This window comes from Taurulus bubalis, assembly GCF_910589615.1.
Source record: "Taurulus bubalis genome assembly, chromosome: 3".
NCBI lineage: Eukaryota > Metazoa > Chordata > Actinopteri > Perciformes > Cottidae > Taurulus > Taurulus bubalis.
The window spans coordinates 17824461-17850524 of NC_136591.1; the positions used below are offsets into that span (position 1 = coordinate 17824461).

At 40.5% G+C, this 26064-nt stretch overlaps 1 protein-coding gene across 1 annotated transcript in view; it reads left to right on the plus strand.

Annotated features, from left to right (window-relative positions):
- Positions 1-26064, plus strand: part of pex7 (peroxisomal biogenesis factor 7) — a gene marked incomplete at its 5' end in the record, with an annotated part of 60670 nt that overhangs the window by 18965 nt on the left and 15641 nt on the right. Inside the window, one exon of the mRNA XM_079216150.1 lies at positions 9988-10043. Coding sequence (XP_079072276.1) covers positions 9988-10043 — 56 coding nt within the window. The remainder of the gene's footprint in view (positions 1-9987; positions 10044-26064) is intronic.

A 26064-nucleotide genomic window follows, 5' to 3' on the forward strand; every position in this document is an offset into this window, starting at 1 on the left:
ATCTGTCTGCTTGTATTGATCCGCGGGAGGAAGCAGAGAGGAAGTGAATGTGTTCATGATCAGCAGAAGTAAAAAGATAAAAATAAGCAAGTGGATCTCATGTCGGTGGTCCTAGCAGTTATTATTACAGTTATTAATATAGTTACTATTACAGTTATTAATATAGTTACTATTACAGTTATTATTACAGTTATTAAGACTCGCAACGCGGATCCGCGTTTTACAATGTTCACGGTTGGTATATATTCATATCTTGGCGATAAATTGGCAGGTGAAGGCGAGTTGGAAAAAGTGGGTTCTAAGGGCTTGCTTAAATGACGATTGGGTAGGAGCCTGACGGATGTGGATGGGGAGGGCGTTCCAGAGGGGGGGCGCAGCAGCTGAGAAGGCCCTGTTACCCCAGGTCTGGCGCTTGGTCCTGATGATCTTGACAGTGTTTGTACCGGCGGACCTGAGGCAACGGGTTGGGGCATGGATGGTGAGGAGGTCTGAAAAGTTAGGGAGGGACCAGGTTGTTTAGGGCTTTGTAAGTGATGAGTAATAGTTTGATGTCTATCCTGTATTTGACCGGGAGCCAGTGGAGATTGTGTAGGACCGGGGTGATATGTTCGTAGCGGCGGGTGGAGGTGAGCAGTCGGGCGGCAGAGTTTTGGACATATTGGAGTTTATTGAGGATTTTGTTGGGTGAGCCGTAGAGGACGCTGTTGCAGTAGTCAAGTCTGGATGTTATGAGAGCATGGATAAGAATTTCGGTGTTGGCAGAGGATAGGGAGGGCCGGAGGCGTGCAATGTTCCTGAGGTGAAAGAAGGCACCCAGATAGCAAACTGACTCCGTTCCGGATCCGCCCAGGAGGTATCATAGGCTCTGGAACGGATCCGCAAAACGGGTCCGGATCGGAGGCTAGATGCACAGCGGGACGGATCCGGAACGGATGCACGTCGAAGATCCGGACCAGATCCGGCACAGATCCGGAACGGCTACGGGTCAAAGATCCAGACCAGAACCGGTACAGATCCGGCCCGTATCCAGAAAGGCTACGGTCAAAGATTCAGACCAGATACGGCCCGTATCCGCCCATATTCAATTTGGACCCATTCATAAAGCGGCTCATTTGGCCCGGATCCTCCATTACTCAAAATAACTACAGAAAGATCTCAGAGCTAACCAACATATATTTAAAATGCATCAATGGAAAAAAGAAATGCAACCATAAATGATATCAAAAACAGTTTTTTATTAAAGGACAAACAATTAATAATGATTATGAGACAACTAGTACTTGGAAGGTTTCATGTTTTATGTACAGATATTACCCTTATAGAACAATTTGTACCTTTAATATAACTAACCTAATAGAACTTAATAGAACCCAGTGGACATGGTTACATGGTTAACAGCAATCGCTATTGGAGAACCAACAAGTCTCTGTGTAACTGGTTGAAGATTATTATTCCATTCACAACAGTGAAAAAAAAAGAAGATTGGCGTCTGCAACTCGAAGAGCAGCTAGAATTAGCGGAAAATAATATGGGGTTTAGTTTAAACTTCACACGATTAATTTTCAGCCCAAAATGTGCATATCTTTAATTCTGAAAATATTCAACCTGACTGCACATACACATTAGGTTTGTTCAGTGGGGGGGATATTTCCAGCACGCCGAAGTCTTTGACACCATCTGGCTGAAGGACTTTTTCACATTCACCCCTTTCCAATTGATGGTCTTCCCAACGTCATCGCTGAAAATGCGGGCATGTTCCATGTCACCCGTTTTGTATCATGTCCAATGGTTGCCAGGAAAGAAATCTAAAATGGATCAAAAATGTACTATTAATATCTGATACTTTACAGAATGTTTTCGAAAGCGAAAGTGTTAATGACATACAATAGTTCAAATAAAAGATACATTTTAATCAGATTTGTTTGAGATGCTTAAAACAAAAAAACTCACCACACTCTTCTTTAGCTGAAAGTTAGAGGGATCTTTGAAAAGGTCCACTTCCTCCACTGAGGTAAACGAACTGGGTCTCCAGTCACTTCGACTTCTTGGCCAGTTGAGTGTTGCTTACTGGCGAGATTGTCAACTTTGACCATCAATTGGTCAAGCTGCTGCTTCATGTTTTCCAATAAGCTCATCATATGAACTTGAGCACCTGTTAAAAAACATTTGAATAAGGTTAAAAAATAATTTGGACAACCGATTTCACTTAAAATATGGAAACATCAAGTTTTATACAATTCCAGTAATGCAATCCTAATAATCATATTCGCTTGGATTCAATGTGGCAGTGTGTATTGTAATATACGTGGTATACAATTAACAATGGCCCCATAGACATAGGGGGGTTAGAAAAATACTCATTCGTCATACTAACACTAAATGATAGATGCATTTTTTTTAATTTTTATTAAAAGGTAAAAAACTATTTAGTTCATTTGAGCTATTGACAGATACAGTGTCAAAAATATACTATTCTCAGAATATGTCTACTGCACTTCTTTGAACAAAAAAATAATAAACTACAGCAACCTGAAAAATATAAGCACCAACATTTTTACGTCTACTAACATTAAATCTAGGGCTGCAACTAACAATTATTTTCGATTAATCGATGAATTGGATAAAAAAAATCAAAAAAGCATTAATTTCATTCACATCATCTGATCAATAGCTGGGCCTCTTTTGACCACGACCTCACGTTGTTGGCTAAGCCCAAATATGTGAAAACAACAACCTTTAGCCAGATCCGCCGGTGTGCCGGTTTAACGTTAATGAGTGACAGCGTGAACTGAACCAGACCGGGTGGTTACGCCCTATTTCATCACGTTACGGTTGTTTACAAGCAAGACTGAACTGTAACGGAACTTTAACGACAATACACAACCTAAACACGTTAGCTAACGTGATAGCAAGCTGACTAGCTTCCATTAAAAACAAGATTGAGGAACATGAAGCCGCTGTAGACATCTTAACGCCGATTGGTCAAGACTCGACACGTCAAAGATCTTCTATTTGTGAAGCTCACGACCTACAATTTTTTCCGTGTCTCAGTACAATCTCAGAAACGCTGGCGGCCAGTTACTCTGTTCCGTTCTTTTTTTTTCTTCTCCGTGACTTATTGACTGCCGTAATAATTGAGCGACACAACGAATCGATAATAAAATTCGTTGCCAACTCTTTTGATAATCGATTTTTATCAATTCGTTGTTGCAGTCCCAATTAAATCCATTCTTTATCCCTGCTGGAACAAACGTGTCTGGTGTATAAGTGTCCTGTGCTCTCTCTTGAGAAGAGTCTTAGAAAATAGCACTAACCACGCCCCCTCTCAAGCGTCTACAATAACCACAAATAGTCCAGCATAATTCGACAGTAGCAACCAATATAATATCGAACACTTACCTAAAACGTTATAAAAACGTGTGGTGCAGCTGGCGTCAGATTAGAAAAGACAGGTGTGAAATGAGACGTGAACGTCAGTTGGAAGTAGGGCGTAGACATACTTCATGATCATGATTGGTTGTTTGAGTTGTCATCTATCCTTTCTCCTAGAATCTTCTAGAACACAGCATATGGGAAGAGGCTATTTTTTATCATGATTCTTTTATATATATATATTTAAATAAAAAATAAAATAGTTTGTTTGCTTATAAATGATATATATATATATATATATATATATATATATATATATTATATATATATATATATATATATAATATATATATTATATATATATATATATATATATATATATATTACACAGACTTGTGCAATATAAATACACCAGCAGCTACTTCTGCTTGTACTTCAGTGACTTGTACTTCAGCGGCATCTGCCTGTTGTCCGCAGTTAATCCGCGGTCTGACGGTGCGCGATCCGGAGGCGGGGCGTATCCGGTGCACATGGCTAAACTGAGTCTGACAGCAGGGCGGATCTGCCGACCTGAAGGCGGATCCGCCCCGGAGTCGACTGCCATCTGGGCAGTTTTGGTGATGTGGTCCGGAGGAAAGAGAGGGTGGGGTCGAGGATGATGCCGAGGACCTGGGTGGAGGGGCTGACGATGGAGCCATCAATGTTCAGAGAGAAGGTCTGGACTGAGCGGGTGAGGGACGACGGGTTATTTGTCCAAGGGGAAGGATGTAAATGATGAAGAAGAGGGGGCCAAGCATGGAACCTTGGACACCGTGGGATTTACAATTGTTTATGGCAATGAATTGATGTCGGTCTGAGAGATATGAGGTGAACCAGGAGAGGGCAGTGCCAGTTATGCCAAAGGAGTGCTGGAGACGTGAGAGGAGGATGGAGTTGTTGATAGTGTTGAAGGCGGCGCAGAAGTCAAGGAGGATGAGGATGGTGATGCAACAGATGTTTCAAGGATTTTGGAAAGGTAGAGAAGGTTGGAGAAGGGACGGTAGTTGTGGGATGTCGGGTGCTGTGACAGCAGCGAGCTTAAGTGGGGGGGGCGGGGGAGTATAAGACCAGATGACAGTGAGGAGTTGATTATGTTTGTGATGAGAGGGGAGAGTGAGGGGAGGCAGGCAGGAAGGAAGAGGGGAGGGGGTCAAGGGCACAGGTGGAGGACTTCATGCTGGAGACTATGGAGGGGAGGTCCGTTTCAGTGACTAAACTGAAGGATGAGAGTGAGTTGCTTGGAAGTGGGGGAGGGTCATTGTTGAGGGTTGGGGGTGAGGTAGTGGAGGGGGAGGGGGCAGCCAGCTGGTTGTGATGATTTTGTCGTTAAAGAAGGATAGAAATGAGTTGCATTTGCTACCGGTGAAGGAGGTGGAGATGGTGTCCATGGGCTTGAGGAGTTTGTTGAAGGTGGAGAACAGCGTTTTGGGGTTGTTGGAGCCAGATTGAATGATGAAGGAGTAGTGAGAGGAGCGAGCGGCGTTGAGGGCATCTTTGTATTGTTGTTGGTGGAGGGATCAAGGTGAACAGTGAGTCCAGTTTTCTTTGCAAGACGTTCCAGTCGACGGCCCAGTGCTTTGAGGTTGCGCGAAGTTGGTCAGTGTACCAGGGGGCGGAGTGGGTGAAGGAGACGAGTTTGGATTTTTTGAGGGCGATGAGGTCAAGACAGGAGGAGACTGCTTAACATGGGGGGAGGAGGGGATGGTGAGGTCAATGCTGGTTAGATTGGTGATGGTAATGCCAGAGGTGCAGACCAGGTCAAGTGTGTGTCCTTTTGTGTGGGGGGTAGTCGACATGTTGGGTGATGTTGAAGTAGTTAAAGATGTCCAGGAGTTCTGTGGAGCTTGTGGAGTCAGGTGAGTTGACGTCTATGTTAAAGTCACAGAGTAGCAGAATGGATGGAGAGATGGCGCAGAGTTGTGTGAGAAATTCAGACAGATCAGAGGGTAAAGCAGGGTTAGGTTTTGGGGCGCGGTAAATGACTGCAGTAACCAGGGGTTTGGGACGAGACAGTTTAAAGACAAGGTGTTCAAATGATGAGAGAGCGGAGATGGTTATTGCAGTTGTAGTGATGTCTTTTCGAAAAATTGTGGCTATTCCACCACCACGCCCATGGTGGCGTGGCTTGTCCATGTATGAATATCCAGGGGGTGTGGTTTGGTTTCGTGAAAAATAGACCTGTTGGTTTTGCCATGTTTCACTTAAACAGAGAAAGTCCAGATTATTGTCAGTTATGAATTCGTTGAGTAAGAGGCTTAGGGATCGGGTGTTAAACAGAGCAATTTTGAGATGTGGACGAGTTTGGACAGGCTGGGGTGCTTTGGTAAGGGGGCGGAGCCAGGCAGCTCACTCGTGCAGGTTGTTGTGGTGATGACGTCCAGGAGTTGCGGCGATACGTTTGGCTGACCAGAGGGAGGGGATGGAAAGAGTGGAGCGATCAGGCAAATAAACTTTCTGCGGGAGGCTCTGTGGATGTAACGGGGCTGACGGAGGAGTCCAAGTGCTTTGATGGCTGAAATGAATGGAGGAGCAGAGAAGTTGTTGAGTTTGACGAGTTGCGAGGTGGAGTAAAGCAGAACCATAACAGAGAAGAATGACTGTTTACGGTGATTAAAACTTAACTACAACGTTCAATACATAAAAATAACTAAAGTGTATGTAAATTGTGGAAATGGTAGAAAAATCAAACAAAAACGGTGCCAGACGGAACGCCATTAGACTCGCCAGCTTCCCTGTGAGACCGAGTGGAGTCAAACACACAGCCAAGTGCACTATACTTTAGTCGTTTTTTGGATATCTGTACTCTACTTTACTATTTATATTTCTGTTGACTTTTACTTTTACTTCACTACATTTCGCAAAGAAAACTGATAATTTTACTCTGATAAATTTCCCCTGAAACCTTTGTTACTCGCTACAAAATCAAATCTATCTTTAAAAAATGAGTCCAACATCCGGGACTGTGGTGGAACACAGACTCCACGCAAGCAGGTTTGGCGAATCACAATATTATGCATTTGCCCTCTACATCCTCTAGTCCAGCGGTCCCAAACATTTGTTGCACCACGGACAGGTTACGTCTAAAACAATATTTTCACGGGCCATCTCGGGGTGACGGGAGACAACGACAAACGACGTGTGTTCGTTATGTCCAGTCTACTCCTTAATTTATAACCCGCTGCACAAAGACAGGATGTTGACAGGATATTTGTTTTATTGCATAGTTTGTAGGACATTGTAAATGTTGTGTAAAGTGACTTTGAGTACTAAGAAAAGCGCTATATAAATTAAATGCATTATTATTATTATTATTATTATTGGTTTTAATCCAGAACACCGGCAGAGTTGAAACAGACATTTACGTTTCATTTTTTGAGGTATCGTATCACGCAACCTCTTGACATGTGTCAATATGTTCCGTCTGAGATTAAGCACAGACGGATGTATCCGGTCGTTTTTCAAAATAAAACATCTTTCTGGCCTTTTATTTTTAATGTTTCATTCATTCTTTCTGCGCAAATTCAATGCGACAAGGCAAGACATATAACACAAACAATTAACCCCTCCCCCAAAACACAACTTAATTCCCAGCTCCCAACAGTCCCAAAGTTACTTAGCGTCCCGGAGGTAGCGTCCAGAGATGAAAGAAAATCGAAAACAACCAAGTTTCTTCTTTTAGTAGTGCTGTACCCGAGGCAGACCTGAATAATTATGACAGAAATGTATCATATAATGAGTGGTAGGCATGGTCCATGATCCAGATAACCACGATCCATGAAGCAGAAGGAGGTAGAGAGGAGGGGTATTAGCAGGGCCATGGCAGGAGGCAGGAGACAGGAGGCAGGACCGGTTACAGGCAGCCACGATCCATGGAAACTTGAGGCGAGGAAGCACAGAGGCTCCTGGGAAAAGAAAAAAAAAGTAGAGTTAGTAATGTGCATTGAAGAGACAGTGATTTATCCAGAAGGAGAAAAAGAAGAGGAGAAGAGGAGAGAGGTGTAAAAGAAGAAGAGAAGAGGAGAAGAGGAGCTCAGTGTATCCTAAGATGTCCTCCAGCAGTCTAGGCCTATAGCAACATATCTAGGGGCTGGACCAGGGCAAACCTGAGCCAGCCCTAACTATAAGCCTGAAACAGCCCTAACTATAAGCGCTATCAAAGAGGAAAGTCTTAAGTCTACTCTTAAATGAGGTGACCGTGCCTGCCCCCCGGACTGAAAATGGAAGCTGGTTCCACAGAAGAGGAGCCCGATAACTGAAAGCTCTAGCCCCAACCTACTTTTTAAGACTCTGGGAACCACAAGTAACCCTGCATTCAGTGAGTGCAGTGCTCTAGTGGGGTAATATGGCACTGTAAGCTCCTAAAGATATGATGGTGCATCACCAGTTTAGGCTTTGTAGGTCAGGAGAAGGATTTTAAATATGATTCTCGATCTTACAGGAAGCCAGTGGAGAGCTAAAGCCCCGGATGTTTTTTAATTAGCCCCGAATATTAATGAAAAAAAATAAAAAATTGGCACACAAGTGGTTCACATCGCCAGGTCGCACGTGACGTCATTCACCCAAAACAGAGGTGTCAGTTAGCAGGCTCACTTGACAACAGCAAACTGCTGTCTTTGGGTAGTAGCATAACAAGATGTCACAAAAAAAAGAATCAAAGAGGTAATGGGAATAGAAACTATGTAAAAATGTATAATTTCGAAAAAAGAGTGTTGCAGCTGGAACTACTAGAGGGATGTAGCTGCTAGCTGATATTACATGGAAAAAAAAAACGTTCTGTTATTATTAGCATCTGTCTGTAAATGCAATTGTAGTGTGTGAGAATTGTGTACCAAAAAATAATTAAGCTTGGGCTTCTTCTGAAGGGGAAAGTAGCTAAAGTTAATGTTAGGGTATAACGTCGAACCATCTTGTTTATTTTCTTTTTCATGCAAGATAGCAGCTAGCTAACAGACAGGGATCCTGCACAGCCTGCCTCTTTTACTGTTGTGTTAAATGTAAAAAAAACAATGTGTTTTTACCGAGCTAGCTATTGTCAGTACATGGGTGCAAACTAAATTCAAAATGGGTCATTCGTTTGATGATCTGTGGTTATGGGATTGCATCGTTTTCAATCGTGTTCTTAAAATAATTTAACACACTTTTTCTCAGATGATGATAATCAAGATGGCACTGCTGCTGCTGGTTTTAGTGGCAACTTTGCCCATAACTATTTATATTAATTGCAATGGGATACCAATATTGACTAGGCTATACGTACATTAATAAATACGCTATCAAATATTATGTTTACATTTAATTTTCAGGTATGATAGCAGATAGGGATGTGTTCAGGGATCCTCCAGCAGACCAAAGGGAGGACAATGAAAGAGCAGGTACCTGTAGGCTATGTGGAGAATGTCTCTATACAGTATTGGACATTTAAAAAAGTGAGTGCAAGTTAAGACAGATATACTGTACAAGACAAATGTTTAAAGTAAAACTAAAGACAAATGAACAAGGAAAAAAGATGTAAAGAGTACATTAATAAAAGTTAAGTACAAGAAACAAAGACAAAAGGTAGAGTTAAGAACAGTTAAGGCAGAGACCTCACAGAGGCTCTCACAGGAGCTCTCCGCCTGTGATGTTTGTGTCGAGCTCTGCCTTTCACCGTGATTTGTCGATTCATGTGTCCGTCGACATTTTGTGTGAAACTAATCAGGAAATCCCTAAGGACCTACCCACCCACATACGCTGCAAAAAGACACTGGCTTTCAGTCAGACAACACACCTACCCACCTGAAAACGAGTGTTTTCTTGCAGTGTACTGCAGAACAACACTTGCCACAGAGAGACTGCACCTCAGATTAGATCAGCTGTTCAGTTTTACTCTGCGGGACGACACACGACCCTGCGCTATCTGTAGTATGAAGTCAGTCCTCAGTCCCATATTTATTTCAGTCCCTCTCTCATTTTGATGAAAGTAGTGACAGACAACACTTCTACTCAAAAAACAATAATACACCATTTGGTATTAGACATTTATTTACATGCATCTACCATTTTATTCATATATTCCATTGCTTTTGTGAACCTAAGACGTTTGGTAAACCAATTTCAGAGGAAAAGGGGGCTGAATAATTTTGCACACTGCAGCTTTCTGTTTTTTATTTGTGAAAAAAAATGTAAATCATGTATAATTTTCTTTGTACTTCACAATTGTGTGACACTTTGTGTTGGTCTTTCACATAAAATTCCAATAAAATATATTTATGTTTGTGGCGTGTAATGTGACAAAATGTGGAAATGTTCAAGGGGTATGAATACTTTTGCAAGCCACTGTATATAAATATTATATATATATATATATATATATATATATATATATATATATATATATATGTCTTTGAGTATTCAGAAAAGTGCTATATACAATCAAATTATTATTAACAGCTTCTTACTTGCATCAATAAATAGAACTTTGAGTTCATCTGATAATAGTCATGTACATTTGTTTTTACTTCCTCCTAGAATAAGAAATCAGAAGTTCATGAATTAAAATAAATCTAACGAACAGACATTTTGTTTCTCTTCCTGCAGTTCTCTCCATTCAGTCGGACCACGTTGGCGTCCTGCTCGTACGATTTCACTGTCAGGTCAGAAACACTTCCATGACTTTCTTCTTCTGTGGTCGTCTGGACCTCCATGTCTTTGGTCTGAATCACGAAGCACTTTGCTAACTCACAGGTCTTTGAAAACAAGTCGTTCATTTGCAGAAATTGCGACGGTTTCCATACTTATACTAAAACAAGTTTATCTCCTTAACCACAAGAGGTATTTGAATAATTCCGGTGCTATAATAAAGAAAACACTTGTGAGATTAGTTAGGATGTGTATAGTATAAGTGTTATTGGTTAAAGGTTATGAATGATAGAACACAGAAAAAAAAGAAAACAAAAATAAATAAACTTCCAATATGCATATCTCTTTAAAATGACGCAGCTGAAAGCATTAAACTTCTACTATATCATAGCACATTATGTTAAGAGTCTCTCTGTAAAGTTTGACTTTGACAAAGTGAATTAGCACATTTTTAGAGAGGTTTTAATACAGACAGTTCAGGCCATTCTCCAAATGGAGCGTTCATGATTTGTGTTATATTTACATTTTCTCATGAAACACGCTATTTATTTCACTTTTATATCACTAATGGTGTTCAATACACCCACATACAGTAACATACACTAAATAAACCAAAATAATGCTTTTGTGCGCTCAAATCATCATAAAGTATTTGCGCATGTATTATCATTTTCTATAACTTCCATCATATCTTCGCCGTCCAAAGTCTGATTTGAGCCTGAGGCCCCTCCTTTGTATCGTAAGAGCCTATGGGAGCATTCTACAGCCTTTACCCACTTACAATCATCAAGTCTCAACATTTTGTGACGAGTAGGATTAGACATGCTGAGACTCAAACCAACCTAACTTGCTCACTGTAAGTCGAAACGCCTCCAGGAGAGTTCACGGACCTCCACCGGAGTTTGGGGTCACGTAGAGAATAAAATGACTTAAATGTGGATTGACTGGCCCCAGTTTTTCATCAAAATATTTTAAAAAATTCTGTACGTTCACTGGAAAACAATTGTTTGGCTGGATGACATTGTGCTAATGCTTTGTCTGAGAAGAGATTGAAAGGTAGCGTCTGAATCCGTAGGGTTGTGGGGATTACGCCGCTGTTTTCGCCGTTAGCATGTAGCATAATGCTAGGGGATATAGGAGATGAAAACGTGGCACACATTTGGTCATTCCTGGACTAATTTGGTAATTCAAGTCCTTATATTTGTTTTTTTTGGCTTTGGTGTTTGATGCATGTAGAAATATATTACTTAGTCTTATAGCTCAGGTTTTGCTGTTTAATATGGTATTGGCATCACTATATTTATGCAATATATAATAGTCCAATGCCTGTCCAAAGACATGGCACATGTACAGACTGCCCCATATGGGATGACTTGTGCGCGAAAGGTTTTAAATTAAGTAAAGAACACATGTAAGCTTTAACACGTAGCATAGACTTCTATACAACCAGAGGAGTTGCCAATATAGATAATGCAGCTTTAACATATGAAGCATAGACTTCTATACAACCAAAGGAGTCGCCCCCTGGTGGTCAGTAGAGAGTAGGGCTGCAATTAACGATTATTTTAATAATCGATTAATCGGTTGATTATTTTTTCGATTAATCGATGAAACATGTTTTTATCAAAAAAGCGTTCATTTCCAACCCTTTATTCAAAAACAGAAGTGACACAAACAGGTTGCTCCTTGAACATCCCTGAGCTGTTAATTAAAACAACAAAATGGACTAACACTAAAAACATACACATGTATGCTTTACATCTGCCAAATGTGAGCCCTTTTTACTGTAATTGATCCCTCCAGAGGCTGCATTTACATACCCTGCTTTATCAATATGTATGAAATACTGGGACAGAGGGAAGCTGTACTGCTCCATATAGAGCGTCCTCTTCCTTAAACTCTTTCATTCTGGGTCTCTTATGACCACGACGTCACGTTGTTGGCTAAGCCCAACGACGTGATTTGCTTCATTCTACTTTGAGTAAAAAATAAAAAAAAAACCTGCAGCCAGATCCGCCGGTGTGCCGGTTTAACGTTAACGAGTGACAGCGTGAACCGAACCAGACCGGGGGGTGACGGCATGTTTCATCACGTTACGTTTTTTTACAAGCAAGACTGAACTGTAACGGAACATAACGGAACTTTAACGACAATACACAACCCAAACACGTTAGCTAACGCGATAGCAAGCTGACTAGCTTCCATTAAAAACAAGTTTGAGGAACATGAAGACGCTGATTGGCCAAGACTCGACTTGTCAAAGATCTTCTATTTTTGAGAACATCACAACTTCAGCTTTACTCGTGTCTCACTCCAATCTCAGAAACGCTGGCCGGCCAGTTGCTCTGCTCCGCTCTTTTTTTTCTTCTCCGCGACTTATTGCCCGGCATAATAATCGCGCGACACAACGAATCGATAATGAAATTCGTTGCCAACACTTTTGATAATCGATTTTTATCGATTTTATCGATTCGTTGTTGCAGCCCTAGTAGAGAGAATGGAGCTTTAACACATGTAGCAGCATATACTTCTATACAACCAGAGGAGTCACCCCCTGATGGTCAGTAGAGAGAATGCAGCTTTAACACATGAAGCTCAGACTTCTATACAACCAGAGAAGCCGCCCCCTGGTGGTCGAGAGAGAAAATGGAGGTTCCATCCTGGATACAATCAACATATTTGACTGTTTGAAACCAACTTTCTTCTCGCGGTTAAGCAGCAGCAGAGGATGTGGTTTCCAGTATGGAGTCATGTTCCTGTTGACGCTCCTTTTCTTTCAATCAGCAGCCACTGTGGCTGAACGGTGTCACCCGAGAAGCGGTAATGAGGGAGGACACTGTGATGGCGTGCGATAAAGGGAACTGGGGTGTGAGATGAGCTGCAGAGGCTGAGTTAATAACATCTGTAATATCAAGCAAGGCTGCCTCTGTGTGTCTTATGAGAATGTGCTGCTTCGTAATCCCTTCTCCTCTCACAGGGTTCATACGGTCATGGAAAACCTGGAAAAGTCATGGCATTTTAAAATGGTTATTTCCAGGCCTGGAAAAGTCCTTGAAAAAAATAAAATCCCAAAGGTTTTGGAAAAGTCATGGAAATGTGTTATATTCACATGTTCATGACGTTCATTTACGCCGAGTTTGAAATAATGAATATGCTTTTAAAAGAAAGACGCTCAGAATATAAGCAGGCATACAGGCATCTATATAAATGTTTATTCTTTTAATCAAACTAATGTCTCTCATTCATTTGTGTTATTTAAGGTATACTGTATGCTTTGGAATTCTCATTGTTAGTTTGAATATGATATTTTCTCACTTTTTCATGTATACACTGAGATTTCACTAAACGTTTGGTCATGGAAATGTTGTTTAAAGTCATGGAAAAGTCATGGAACTCCTTTGGTCAAAATGCGTATGAACCTTGCTCTCAGCAGCTTCTGTAGCTTTAGATTTAAACACAAAGCCTGTTAAAGCAGCTCTTCCCAGGCCTGTGTGTCCGGCAGAGGTCTGGTGATTGATAAACACATTTACAGGTGGGATCAGTGAGATTGAGTCGTGCTTCTCTCTGGTTTTTTTTCTTCATCTTTTTAAATCGAAAATCTTTGGCTCTTTGGGCAAAATAAGCAATCTAAAGATGTCCCCTCGGGCTCCGGGAAAATGTAATGAGCCGTTTTTCTCTATTTTATGGGTGGCCCAGACGGATCAATCGATAAAGAAATGAATCGCAGCGCATTGAAGTGCAGTCGGCTTCTGGGAGTCTTTTCCTGAGTGGTAATTTAGCATTTTAGCGTTTTCCTTTTACTGCTTCTCCTCGACATGTTAACACAAGGTTTGGGGTTTGTTGTGTTAGCGGTGGCGCTGTCGGTGATTTAGTGTTTTGATATCAATATTATATCGAACATACAAGTTTCAGTACAGACAATACTCATGACTTTCATAATGCACAATTGATGTGTTGATTTTGTGATATTTTTAAATGTTTCACAATGTTTCCTGCTTTTTTATATAATTTTTAAATGGTATTTGTCTCCACAAATGACTCAACTCACCTGCTGAAACAAAAGGATGGGGGACAGGTGGCAAGTTAAAGAGGAGTGATGCTGAAATAAACCTCAGAGAGGGCGGGCAGTGCCAAAGGGAAAGAGGGGAGGAGAGAGAGAGGAGGAGAGGAAAAAAGAGAAAGAGGGGAAGCCTAAAGATAGATGTGGTGAGAGCTGGCTCTGTGCCAAACCTTGTGTTTTATTGATCCACGCTTTCATTGTACTAGATGCTGAGTACTGATTTCATCACACACACATGCGCACACATGCGCACACACACACACACACAAACACACACACACACCACACGCACACACGCGCACACCGAACACACGCAGATGCACACGCACACCGAACACACACACACACACACACACACACACACACACACACACACACACACACAGGAGCTCGTCTGCAGTAATAAAGCTCAGGAATAAAATCAAAAAGCACTAAACAACAATTATTTTTATTTTCCAAGACGAAGCCCAGAGGCTCAAAACTAAATAATAATAATAATACTAATAATAAAAAGATTGCTGAGCATAAAATAAGTGCTCAGAAATAATTAATTTACATTAATTCATCTTCTGAATGCAAAAAGCTGCTTTACAGCAACACGCTCCGTCTCACTTGGACCACTACATGTTATGTGATTTATCATTAATAAACACACGCGGATCAACCCTCAAATTCCCGTACAACTGAACTGAAGTCTCAATCATGTCATGGGAGGCATGTTTCCTCCTGGTTTTGTCGCTTTAAACTGTTTTAAGTAAAAACAAAACAAAAACGCAAAGAAAAACTTGTTAAGTTCGTAAAACATCATGATTTGGCTTAAGATAAGTATATTTATTACATTATTTAATTACGGTTGGGATGTAAATTAAAATGAAGGTAACTTGGAGTCCTGTGTTTGTTTGAGTCGTCCAGCCACCCGTCTTTGTCTCTATGGAATTATCATATATATATATATATGGAATTATCATATATATATATATATATATATATATATATATATATATATATATATATATATAATATAAATATCTTTATTACAAACGTAATCCAATACAAAATACCTTCTACGGGAACGTCATTTTACGGAGAGTTACGGAATGTGTGAGCCTCTTTTAGCTCATCGTTTTGTTGTTTTCTGCTCATTTCCCGTCTGGTTCGCTCTCTTTCCAGCAGCTTTTTTTTTTTTTTTTCCAGCAGCTTTTTTTTTTTTTTTCAGCAGCTTTTTACCAAACAACCTCTGATAACCTTGCTGTAGACGACTCAGACTATCGCTGGATAAACAGCGGAGACAAATATTATTATTGTTATTATTATTATTGGTGGTGGAGACCAAACATGGAGGTAAAAGAGAGAGAACATTGCACACAAATAGAACTCAAAGGGAAGTTGTTCTCTGTCGGCTGGATGCGTGAACAGGAAACTCAATATAAAAAGTTCCTTCATCGCCGACCCCGAAGCTGAATGACCTGAAACACCATTTTGTTTCGGATGAAACAATCTGGGGTTTTCAATCATTTTTTATGCATTATACTTCATAAACGCTGAGTATCTCTAATTGAATCTCCTGCTCATTAACTCCTCTGAGATAATCCCTTCATTGCTGCAGCACTAGCACCGAGTCAGAGTGTTCACTTCACCCGTCTATTATGTTGTGGCAAAATGACGAGGAGAGACGTTGATTTGTAGTTGCAACCCAGCCAGAAGTGTTTTAATGACCACAACAAGGCACATTCAACAAGACCACAGTTCAGACCTTTCAGCATAAGATATATAGTGTAATTCAGTTCTCCCAGATCACTTTCCATCAATCAGACCAATCGGTTGACACACAAACAAAGCCCATTTGGCTTTCCAAATATGGTATGTTCTTTTGGTGTGATCTTTGGTTGGGTCTAGATAACCTTTTGCAGAACACCCGATTCATGTACGGGAAATGTGTTTACTTGACCCAAGTTTCATGTCACAGGAAGTGTTATTGCAAACTTCCTAATCTCTAGAGACTACTTGTTATAAAACCATAACAAGTTACATATTACGTTTTCCTTATGATTCCAAATGTATGGTGTTCAAACTATGTTATATGATGATTTTCTCCAACATAGTCCCCCCTGTGGGGGTCTCTGGACCCCCACCCTAATTTCATATAACCTTGGTCAGATAGGTGGAAATATAACCCAAAGTATTGATCTCTTACAGCATTGCAACAACACAAGTGGTTATACAGACTATGTATATTTGACTATAAAACAATACAGAACATTTGAGTTTGTAAGTTAATTAATTACTTCAAAAACATCACACAATACTAAAGGCTCACTTTGATATAAGGGCAAAAAAACATAGGCTTACATAGGAAAAACTCCCTTGTGGTCCTTCCCCGCCGAGCGACCACCTTTCTAGCATGAAGTGAACCTGTTCTTGCTTACAAACATGCATTAACTGATCCATCACACATTTTAGTTTCTGCAAAATATTGAACCCTATACTGATAATTATTAGATGCAACGTTTATAATAAACCCCAGTTTAACATGCATTTTAACTAAGACATTGGTACCTTTACTATATAAATAATTACTATGAATTGTGCCCTTTGAATATATGTGAATATAGAATCATTTGATTAAAATACATTTGATTTATAGTGACACACTTATTAATTTTGTTTATAAATTTTCACTTCATCCTTCTGGACAGATAATAAAACATGTGACCTGGTGATTTTGGGACATGTATCTTCTTTCAACAAAGTTCAGACTCCCGTTTTCATGCAGAGATGCCTCCTAGGCCTGTTTCCTCCATGTCATCTGAATCCTCCAGATAGTCCCGAGTGGGAAACAGGTCCGGCAGTCCAACCACCATTTGAGCAAACTGGGCCCTTGTCCCTTGCTCGGTTGTCATCATGTTCATTATCTGAGCCAGTTGGAGTTTTGCTTTAGCATCCATATGTTTGTCCATACTCCTCTGGCACTGCCTCCTCAATGGGTATGATGCAACATGCCAATAGAAAAGCTACAATTAAAACAATTAATGTGCTGATCCCTGCTTTTACCAATAAGGACCCCCATTTTCCCAACATTTGGTTTAGCCAATCCCATAACCACCCCCCCTTGCCAGCGTTGTCCTTAAGTTCCTGTCTCATACCCCGCATCTTCATCATTGCAACAGAAAATGTTCCCTGTTATTTGGGATGATTGTACAACATAGTTTCCCAAACATTTGACAGACACAACATCCACTGCTCGCCCATGTCCCCCACTAGATCATAATTGTCATAGATATCATAGTCATCATCTACTTCTTTATATTTGTACCATTCTTTAATGGTTCATTCGGCCGTTATGTTATGTTTTCCTATCATCTCAGGGATCCATTTCCACCTGGTGTGCGTTTGTCTCTTTCTACGTATATTAACATGTAACTGTCTGAACACTGGATTTTTTTTTTTACTTTAATGACAATGCTGGCATAGGTTCTGGTCTAACATGGGTTGGAATATATGTGGTTGCATCATACTCAACTGATTCATGGGCTCTGGCTCTCCAGGAATGGCTGAATCATCAACAACATCGCCATGGGGGCGGAGCTAAGAATGAGTCTGTGTGTGTGTGTGTTTTTTCCTTCGTAGTAACATCACGTAGGTTTGTTTTGTCTTAAACAATCTAAACATGAAGGCTATCAAGCTAGTCTGAGAGAGTGTTGTGTGTGTGTTAGTGTGTCTGTGTGTGTCTGTTTGTGTGTGTGTTAGTGTGTGTCTCTGTGTGTGTGTGTGTGTCTGTCTGTGTGTGTTAGTGTGCGTGTGTCGGTGTTAATGTGTGTCTGTGTGTTTCTGTGTGTGTGTGTGTCAGACACAATTTCATTCAATCAACCAAAGAAGCCTAGAATACATTATACAACGTCTGAAAACATCCTTCTGCTGCTTGGATATTCTACTAAACACATTTTTTTTTAAAATATTTCACACTGCATGACCACTGATCTTTTACAAATTGTAAACACATCCCTTCTCTCAGGTGTCTTCCCACAAGCCCTAATAACTGCAGTTATTAAATTACTCCTAAAGAAGGCTAGTTTAGACCCCGAAATAATGAAACACTATTGGCCAATATCAAACCTTCCATTTTTAAGTAAAATAATGGAATATGTGGTTTAGCAGTTATGGTGCAGCGCAATGTCTTTGATAATATAATGAAGACAGTATAAATATATATATATATATATATATATATATATATATATATATAAATATATATATATATATATATATATATATATATATGTCTTCATACTGTATTCTATCCATATACATACATACACACACACACACACACACACACACACACGATGGTGTCTGGTGTTAGTGTGGGAGAGGGGTTGGTAGTGGTGATGGGATGGGGGCTGTCACCGTGATGCAGAGTTAAGGGTGTTGACAGCTGAGTGGAAGAAACTGTTCCTGAGCCTGCTGGTCCTGGAACGGAGGTTTCTATAGCGCCTCCGAGAGGGGAGGAGGGCAAACAAACCATGGCTGGGGTGAGTCGTGTCCCACTGTACGCTCTCCGCAGGCAGCGTTTGAGGTGGATGGTCTCGATGGCAGGGAGTGGAGTACCGGTGATGCGTTGGGCGATTTTCACCACCCTCTGCAGTGCTTTCTGGTCTGAGACAGAGCCGTTGCCATACCAGACTGTGATGCAGTTAGTAAGGATGCTCTCGATGGTGCAGCGGTAGAAGTTCACCAGGATCAGAGGAGACATGTGGATCTTCTTCAGTCTCCTCAGGAAGAAGAGACGCTTGTGTGTCTTTTTGACCAGGGTTGAGGTGTTGAGGGTCCAAGAGAGGTCCTCTGAGATGTGGGCACCCAGGAACCTGAAGCTGAAGGCACGCTCTACCTCCATTCCATTGATATGGATGGGGAAGTGTGTGCAACAGCTGACCAACTTCTTGGCCGAAAATAACTGTTTTGATGTCTTCCAGTCCGGCTTTCGTCAGCACCACAGTACTGAAACTGCTCTTGTTAAGGTTTTCAACGACATCCACTTAAACACAGACAGTGGCAGAACCTCAGTCTTAGTATTACTGGATCTTAGTGCTGCATTCGACACGGTCGATCATGACATACTACTAGACAGACTGAAAGTCAGGGTAGGACTCTCTGGCGCAGCACTTAACTGGTTGAAATCCTACTTGAAGGACCGACAATACTTTGTGTCGGTAGCTAATTACACATCAGAGCTGACTAGGATGACATGTGGTGTTCCCCAAGGTTCAATACTGGGGCCTCTTCTGTTCAACATCTACATGCTTCCACTGGCTCAGATTATGAAATACAACAAAGTGTGTTATCATAATTATGCAGATGACACACAAATCTACATAACTATATTACCAGGGGACTATAGTCCCATACAAGGGCTGGCTAAATGCATTGAAGAAATCAATAACTGGATGTGCCAGAATTTTCTTCAATTAAATTAAGATAAAACAGAAGTAATTGTTTTTTGTCCCAAGGACGAAGGATTGAAAGTGAGCGCTCAGCTTCAATCACTAAAGTTAAAAACCTTAAACCAAGCCAGAGATCTAGGTATAGTTATGGATTCAGACCTCAACCTGAACAGCCATATGAAGACAATTACAAAATCACCTGAAGAATATATCAAGGGTTAGAGGATTTATGTCTCAACAGGATTTGGAGAAATTTGGAGAAAATTGTGATCTGCCTTATGAACCATCCCGGCCCCTCAGGTCGTCTGGGACTGGTCTACTTTCTGTTCCAAGAGTCAGAACTAAACATGGAGAAGCAGCGTTCAGCTTTTCCGCTCCACATATCTGGAACAAGGTTCCTGAAAGCTGCAGGTCTGCTGAGACCCTCAGCTCCTTTAAATACAGATTGAAGACTTTTCTGTTTGCTGTTGCCTTTAATTGATCCAGATTCAATTGCTGCATCTCACAATTGCATTTTATTTTTTAAACTGCACTGCAACTTTTATTACATTTTTATTTTATATTTAGCATTTTTTTTTGGGATCTTTTTTTTGTTGATTTTCTAGATATGCATATAAAGAAAAGATGTGCACAATGCATGTATATAAAGAAAAAAATGCACATAATCATACGTATAAAAAAAATAAAATAATACATAGGTGTATATCCGCATATACACATGTACATACTATGCACATACACATCCTCATATATACATGTACACATACATATACATACATACATACATACATACATACATACATACATACATACAAACATGTATGTATGGACCCGGATAAAATAGTGTTTTCTTTAGCACCGTGTATTCTAGCTATTGAGAGCTCCATGTTCACCACGTCAAGATAGCTAGCTAACCACTGGAGTTTTGTTAGGGTATGAGGTGGACTCCAACGCATTGCTAGCATTTTTTTTTGCGGCTGTCAGGCCAGTTAGTAAGATGCGTTTTTGATGCCGTGATAATTCCAGTGCGGAAAAGTCATTGAGAAGCAGCACGGCAGGAGTGCATGGAACTACATAGTTCAGGATCGTTTTAAAAAAGGATTTAAATCTTTACAAAACCAAAACATGTGCATGAAAGAGCCCACAAGTCCTCCTGTACAAAGGGTGCATATTGGTGATGTGATTATTTTCATTAAAAAACTTTTCCTCGGTGTGTAATAGGTTCGGTGTAAAAAATGTAGGTGAATCTGCTGATGGTTGGGGTTCCAGTTATACCTTTCCAAATATAATCCCAGTCCAACTGCACATTCTCCGTCATGTGTTTGAGGTCTTTGGCCCAGACCTGTTCAATATGTAAGGTTTTGTAAGAAGATACAGAGAATAATGAGTACAGTTTGGATACTAAACCCTTGGTTTGGCCTTGCGTATTCAAAATAGAAGCTTTTTGACTGTTTTAATGTTTTCTTAACTGTTTTAAATCCTGTTTTTTCTGCATTATGTTTTGATGCTTTTAATGGTTTATGTGAAGCACTTTGAATCGCCTTGTTGTTGAAATATGCTATACAAATAAGCTTGCCTTGCCTTGTGTGTGTGTGTGTGTGTGTGTGTGTGTGTGTGTGTGTGTGTGTGTGTATAAACCCTCTCAGCATCGGCCCTGACTGACTGCACGAGGCTCTAATCAGCTCATTAACAGGAGACATCGTTGGCCATCAGCAGCTTCTTTTTTGTCTGAATGTGATTATGAAAACTCTTATTTAAGAAATCTAGATCCTATATTTTAATATTTTAAGCAACTCACAGAGTAGGAAATTTACATGTTTTTTAGGGGGCAATATTTGCCCCCACCGACTGAAATCCAGGGGCATTTCAATAAAAATTGGGGGCACTTTTTGAAATAACATTTAACCGTTGTTCAAAATAATAAATATACCTATTTAGGCTTACAGTTTATGAGCAATTGTCATCAAATGGCAATAATAACACTAGTAGGCAGTAGTCTACAGATTCAAAGTGTTTTCTTACATTTTTTGAACAAAAGAACAAACAGTAAACAGAAATCAGACAGTCATATTCAATTTTATTCTTATTTATTTGTGGTAATTTATTGTTATTACATTTTTTTAAACAAGTATTAACAATTATAACTTTTTCCTTTCTTTTTTTTATTAAAAATTATATTTATTGATTTGTTTGTTTATTATTACCGTAATCACGTTGTACCTACTCGGGGTGAGAATCACCAGAGGTCCCACGATTCAATACTATCATGATACTACGATATATTGAGTATTCCGATTTATTCCCTTTTTTCCACCGCAAATTGTCCCCAAAGGAAAACTTTGTCAACATATTGTAGCTAAGATCAAGTTTTCAGTCTGTTCATCTCACTTCAATAATTTTTATTGCAGCAAAATGTGATTGTCAAGCAGACAAACTGACCAACATGTCATAAATGTTGTCATTCGAGCTGGTTACGCCAAAGAGGGGGCGGGGTTTTTCTCCGTGCAGGTTTCATTTCCACCATTCAACATGGAAATAACCACTCTTTCTGCTTCATACTTGTTGTGGAAATCCCCAAAACGTCCTTGTGTCTGGGTTCATAATATTATCCGTAGCCTCACAGCTCGGTGGATTTCACGCGAGGAAGTGTGTCTGAATAACGGCGCTGCTAGAGGACCCGGAGCCAGTTTGATGCTTTATTTTACGTCTTTGAGCAGCGGCGTGTCCGCATGTTGTCCTGTGTAAACGGCGCATTTCTAATTTCTAAGTTCATTACAATTCTAAGTTCATTAAATTATCATAATTAGAGGAAATTATGCGGGCATTTTTTGACCCTCTCCTAGTGATATCAGGGGCAAAATTATATTTCTTAGGGGCAGTTTTGCCCTTTGCCCTCATGTATTTCCGATGCTGGCAACTCATATATAGGATTTCCTGCCTGCGCCAACGTCACAAACACAATACATCAATAAACAATAAATGAAGACAAAGTTGGAGATTTATGGGAATAAGGTTATTCTTTTCCTCCATTCTCATATCTGCATATATTAATCTACAGCTAACTTAGCTTATCACAAACACTGGAAACAGAGGGATACAGCTAGCCTCAGTTAACACAAAGCAAACTGTAAACAACTATATTTACTACGTAAGTAGTAAGTTATGTTTTCACACTTAGTTTTTCGTACAGATTCAACAAGACGTTAATAACTGAATGAGCCAGCTTGAGAGGAGTTGGAAGGTGGGCTTTGTTATAGTTGGACAGAGCCAGTAGAGCTATTTTCAGTCTGAACAGCAAGCTAAGCTAAGCTACGTTATGCTAAGCTAGCCGTCTCCTGGCTGGAGCTTCATATTTACTGTAGACATGAGACTGGGAATCAATCTTCTCATCCAACTCTTTGCAAGAAAGCGAATAATCGAGTTGTGGGGCTTTTTGTTCACTGCAAAATTCAGATATTTGACGTTTATTATTTTGATCAGCATCTCACAAAACGTATTACGAGACGAGACAAGTTAAGATATAAACAACAAGCGTTTGTAACGTGTTTCTGTTCAGATACGAGGACCTGCTGCACAGTTTCCTATTAAAACACGCTGGAAGCTTTAAATCTCAAACCTGAGTGCCCTCACATCCACCTGTTGGTGCATTCAGCTCCACACACACACACACACACACACACACACACACACACACACACACACACACACACACACACACACACACACACACACATCTGCCTCCCTGTGTTGATCAGGTCCACCTGCACACACAAAGAACAATAAAACGTGAATGCAGCATCAGTCGTGTGCAAATACGTCTGAGCACACACTTGGTTACGTTAATCGTTTTTCATATGCCGCCCTCAGATATATATATATATATATATATATATATATATCAGTGGCTTGCAAAAGTATTCATACCCCTTGAACGTTTCCACATTTTGTCACATTACACGCCACAAACATAAATATATTTTATTGGAATTTTATGTGAAAGACCAACACAAAGTGTCACACAATTGTGAAGTACAAAGAAAATTATACATGATTTAATTTTTTTTTCACAAATAAAAAACTGAAAAGTGCAGTGTGCAAAATTATTCAGCCCCCTTTTCTCCGAGTGCAACCAATTGCCTTCAGAAGTTGCCTGATGACTGCTGAATGATTGAATGTTGACTGAATGACTAAATAGAGTCCACCTGTGTGTAATCTAATCTCAGTACAAATACAGCTGTTCTGTGACGGCCTCAGAGGTTTGTTAAGAGAATATTGGGGAGCAAACAGGACCATGAAGTCCAAGGAACACACCAGCAGGTCAGAGATAAAGCTGTGGAGAAGTTTAAAGCAGGGTTAGGCTATAAAAAGATTTCCCAAGCTTTGAACATGTCACGGAGCACTGTTCAATCCATTATCTGGAAATGGAAAGAGTATGGCACAACTGCAAACCTACCAAGACACGGCCGCCCACCTAAACTTACAGGCCGAACAAGGAGAGCACTGACGAGATGCAGCCAAGAGGCCCATGGTGACTCTGGATGAACTGCAGAGATCCACAGCTCAGGTGGAGGAATCTGTCCACAGGACAACTATTGGGCGTGCACTCCACAAATCTGGCCTTTATGGAAGAGTGGCAAGAAGAAAGCCATTGTTAAAAGAAAACCAAAAGAAGTCCCGTTTGCAGTTTGCCAGAAACCATGTGGGGGACACAGCAAACATGTGGAAGAAGGTGCTCTGGTCAGATAAGACCAAAATTGAACTTTTTGGCCTAAATGCAAAACGTTATGTGTGGCGGAAACCTAACACTGCACGTCACCCTGAACACACCATCCCCACTGTCAAACATGGTGGTGGTAGCATGATGCTCTGGTGGTGCTTCTCTTCAGCAGGGACAGGGAAGTTGGTCAGAGTTGATGGGATGATGGATGGAGCCAAATACAGGGCAATCTTGGAAGAAAACCTGTTGAAGTCTGCAAAAGACTTGAGACTGAGGCGGAGGTTCACCTTCCAGCAGGACAACGACCCTAAACATAAAGCCAGGGCTACAATGGAATGGTTTAAAACAAAACATATTCATGTGTTAGAATGGCCCAGTCAAAGTCCAGACCTAAATCCCATCAAGAATCTGTGGCAAGATCTGAAAACCGCCGTTCACAAACACTCTCCATCTAATCTGACTGACCTTAAGCTGTTTTGCAAAGAGGAATGGGCAAAAATGTCAGTCTCTAGATGTGCAAAGCTGGTAGAGACAAACCCCAAAAGACTTGCAGCTGTAATTGCAGCAAAAGGCGGTTCCACAAAGTATTGACTCAGGGGGGCTGAATAATTTTGCACACTGCACTTTTCAGTTTTTTATTTGTGAAAAAAACATGTATAATTTTCTTTGTACTTCACAATTGTGTGACACTTTGTGTTGGTCTTTCACATAAAATTCCAACAAAATATATTTATGTTTGTGGTGTGTAATGTGACAAAATGTGGAAACGTTCAAGGGGTATGAATACTTTTGCAAGCCACTGTATGTATATATATAAATATATATATATGTATATGAAAATATTATTATTATATATGAAAATATTACACCTGTTGAGGGATGTAATACGTAGATATCACTTTCACATAAAAGGCAATGACATCCAATAATAGTTTGTAACACTGGAGGACTTGTTGTGTTGTCATTCCTTTGATTGTTTTAATCAATAATAGGTAATAATTGTCCTGTGTGATGGAAAAGCTACTTTTCTTTTTCAACCTCAAACTCTTGTTGCTTCATTTTGTGGAAGATTAATACCATAAATGTCACTCATATATATCTAAGTGCTTTGTCATAGTAAAACGTTTTCATTCCAGTCAGGATCAGTACTGACGTCTTCATTCCAGTCAGGATCAGTACTGAGGTCTTCATTCCAGTCAGGATCAGTATTGAGGTCTTTATTACAGTCAGGATCAGTATGTAGTGTGATGTATTTATTCCAGACAGGATCAGTATTGAGGTCTTCATTCCAGTCAGGGTCAGTATTGAGGTTTTCATTCTAGTCAAGATCAATATTGAGGTCTTCACAAGGTCGCATGGTCCTCTTCTAGCGGTGTTGGTCGTCTCCTGTTTGCTTTAGATAACGCGTTCTCTGCCATGTGTTTGTATGAACGATCATTTCCTGTCTGAGTTCTGAGTCAATGAGCTCACGGAGGATCGGATCGCTGTCTTTACTTTTCTCTTTGTCCTCCATCACTTCCCTTGTCTTTCTTTGTCCCCTCGCTCTCTCCCTCTCTCTGCCCGCTGTGAGTTAATGACTTTCGTAGTAACGATGAGACGCATGCACACACACACACACACACACACACACACACACACACACACACACACACACACACACACACACACACACACACACACACACACACAAGGCTGACTTGAACTACAATGGAAGCTAAATAATTACTCGCCGTGGAGACGGAGGACAAAAGACAGCGTGAGCCTTGTGTGTTTGTCTAACTGGTCTCGAACACACGGACGCCACCTGAAACAGATCCCAG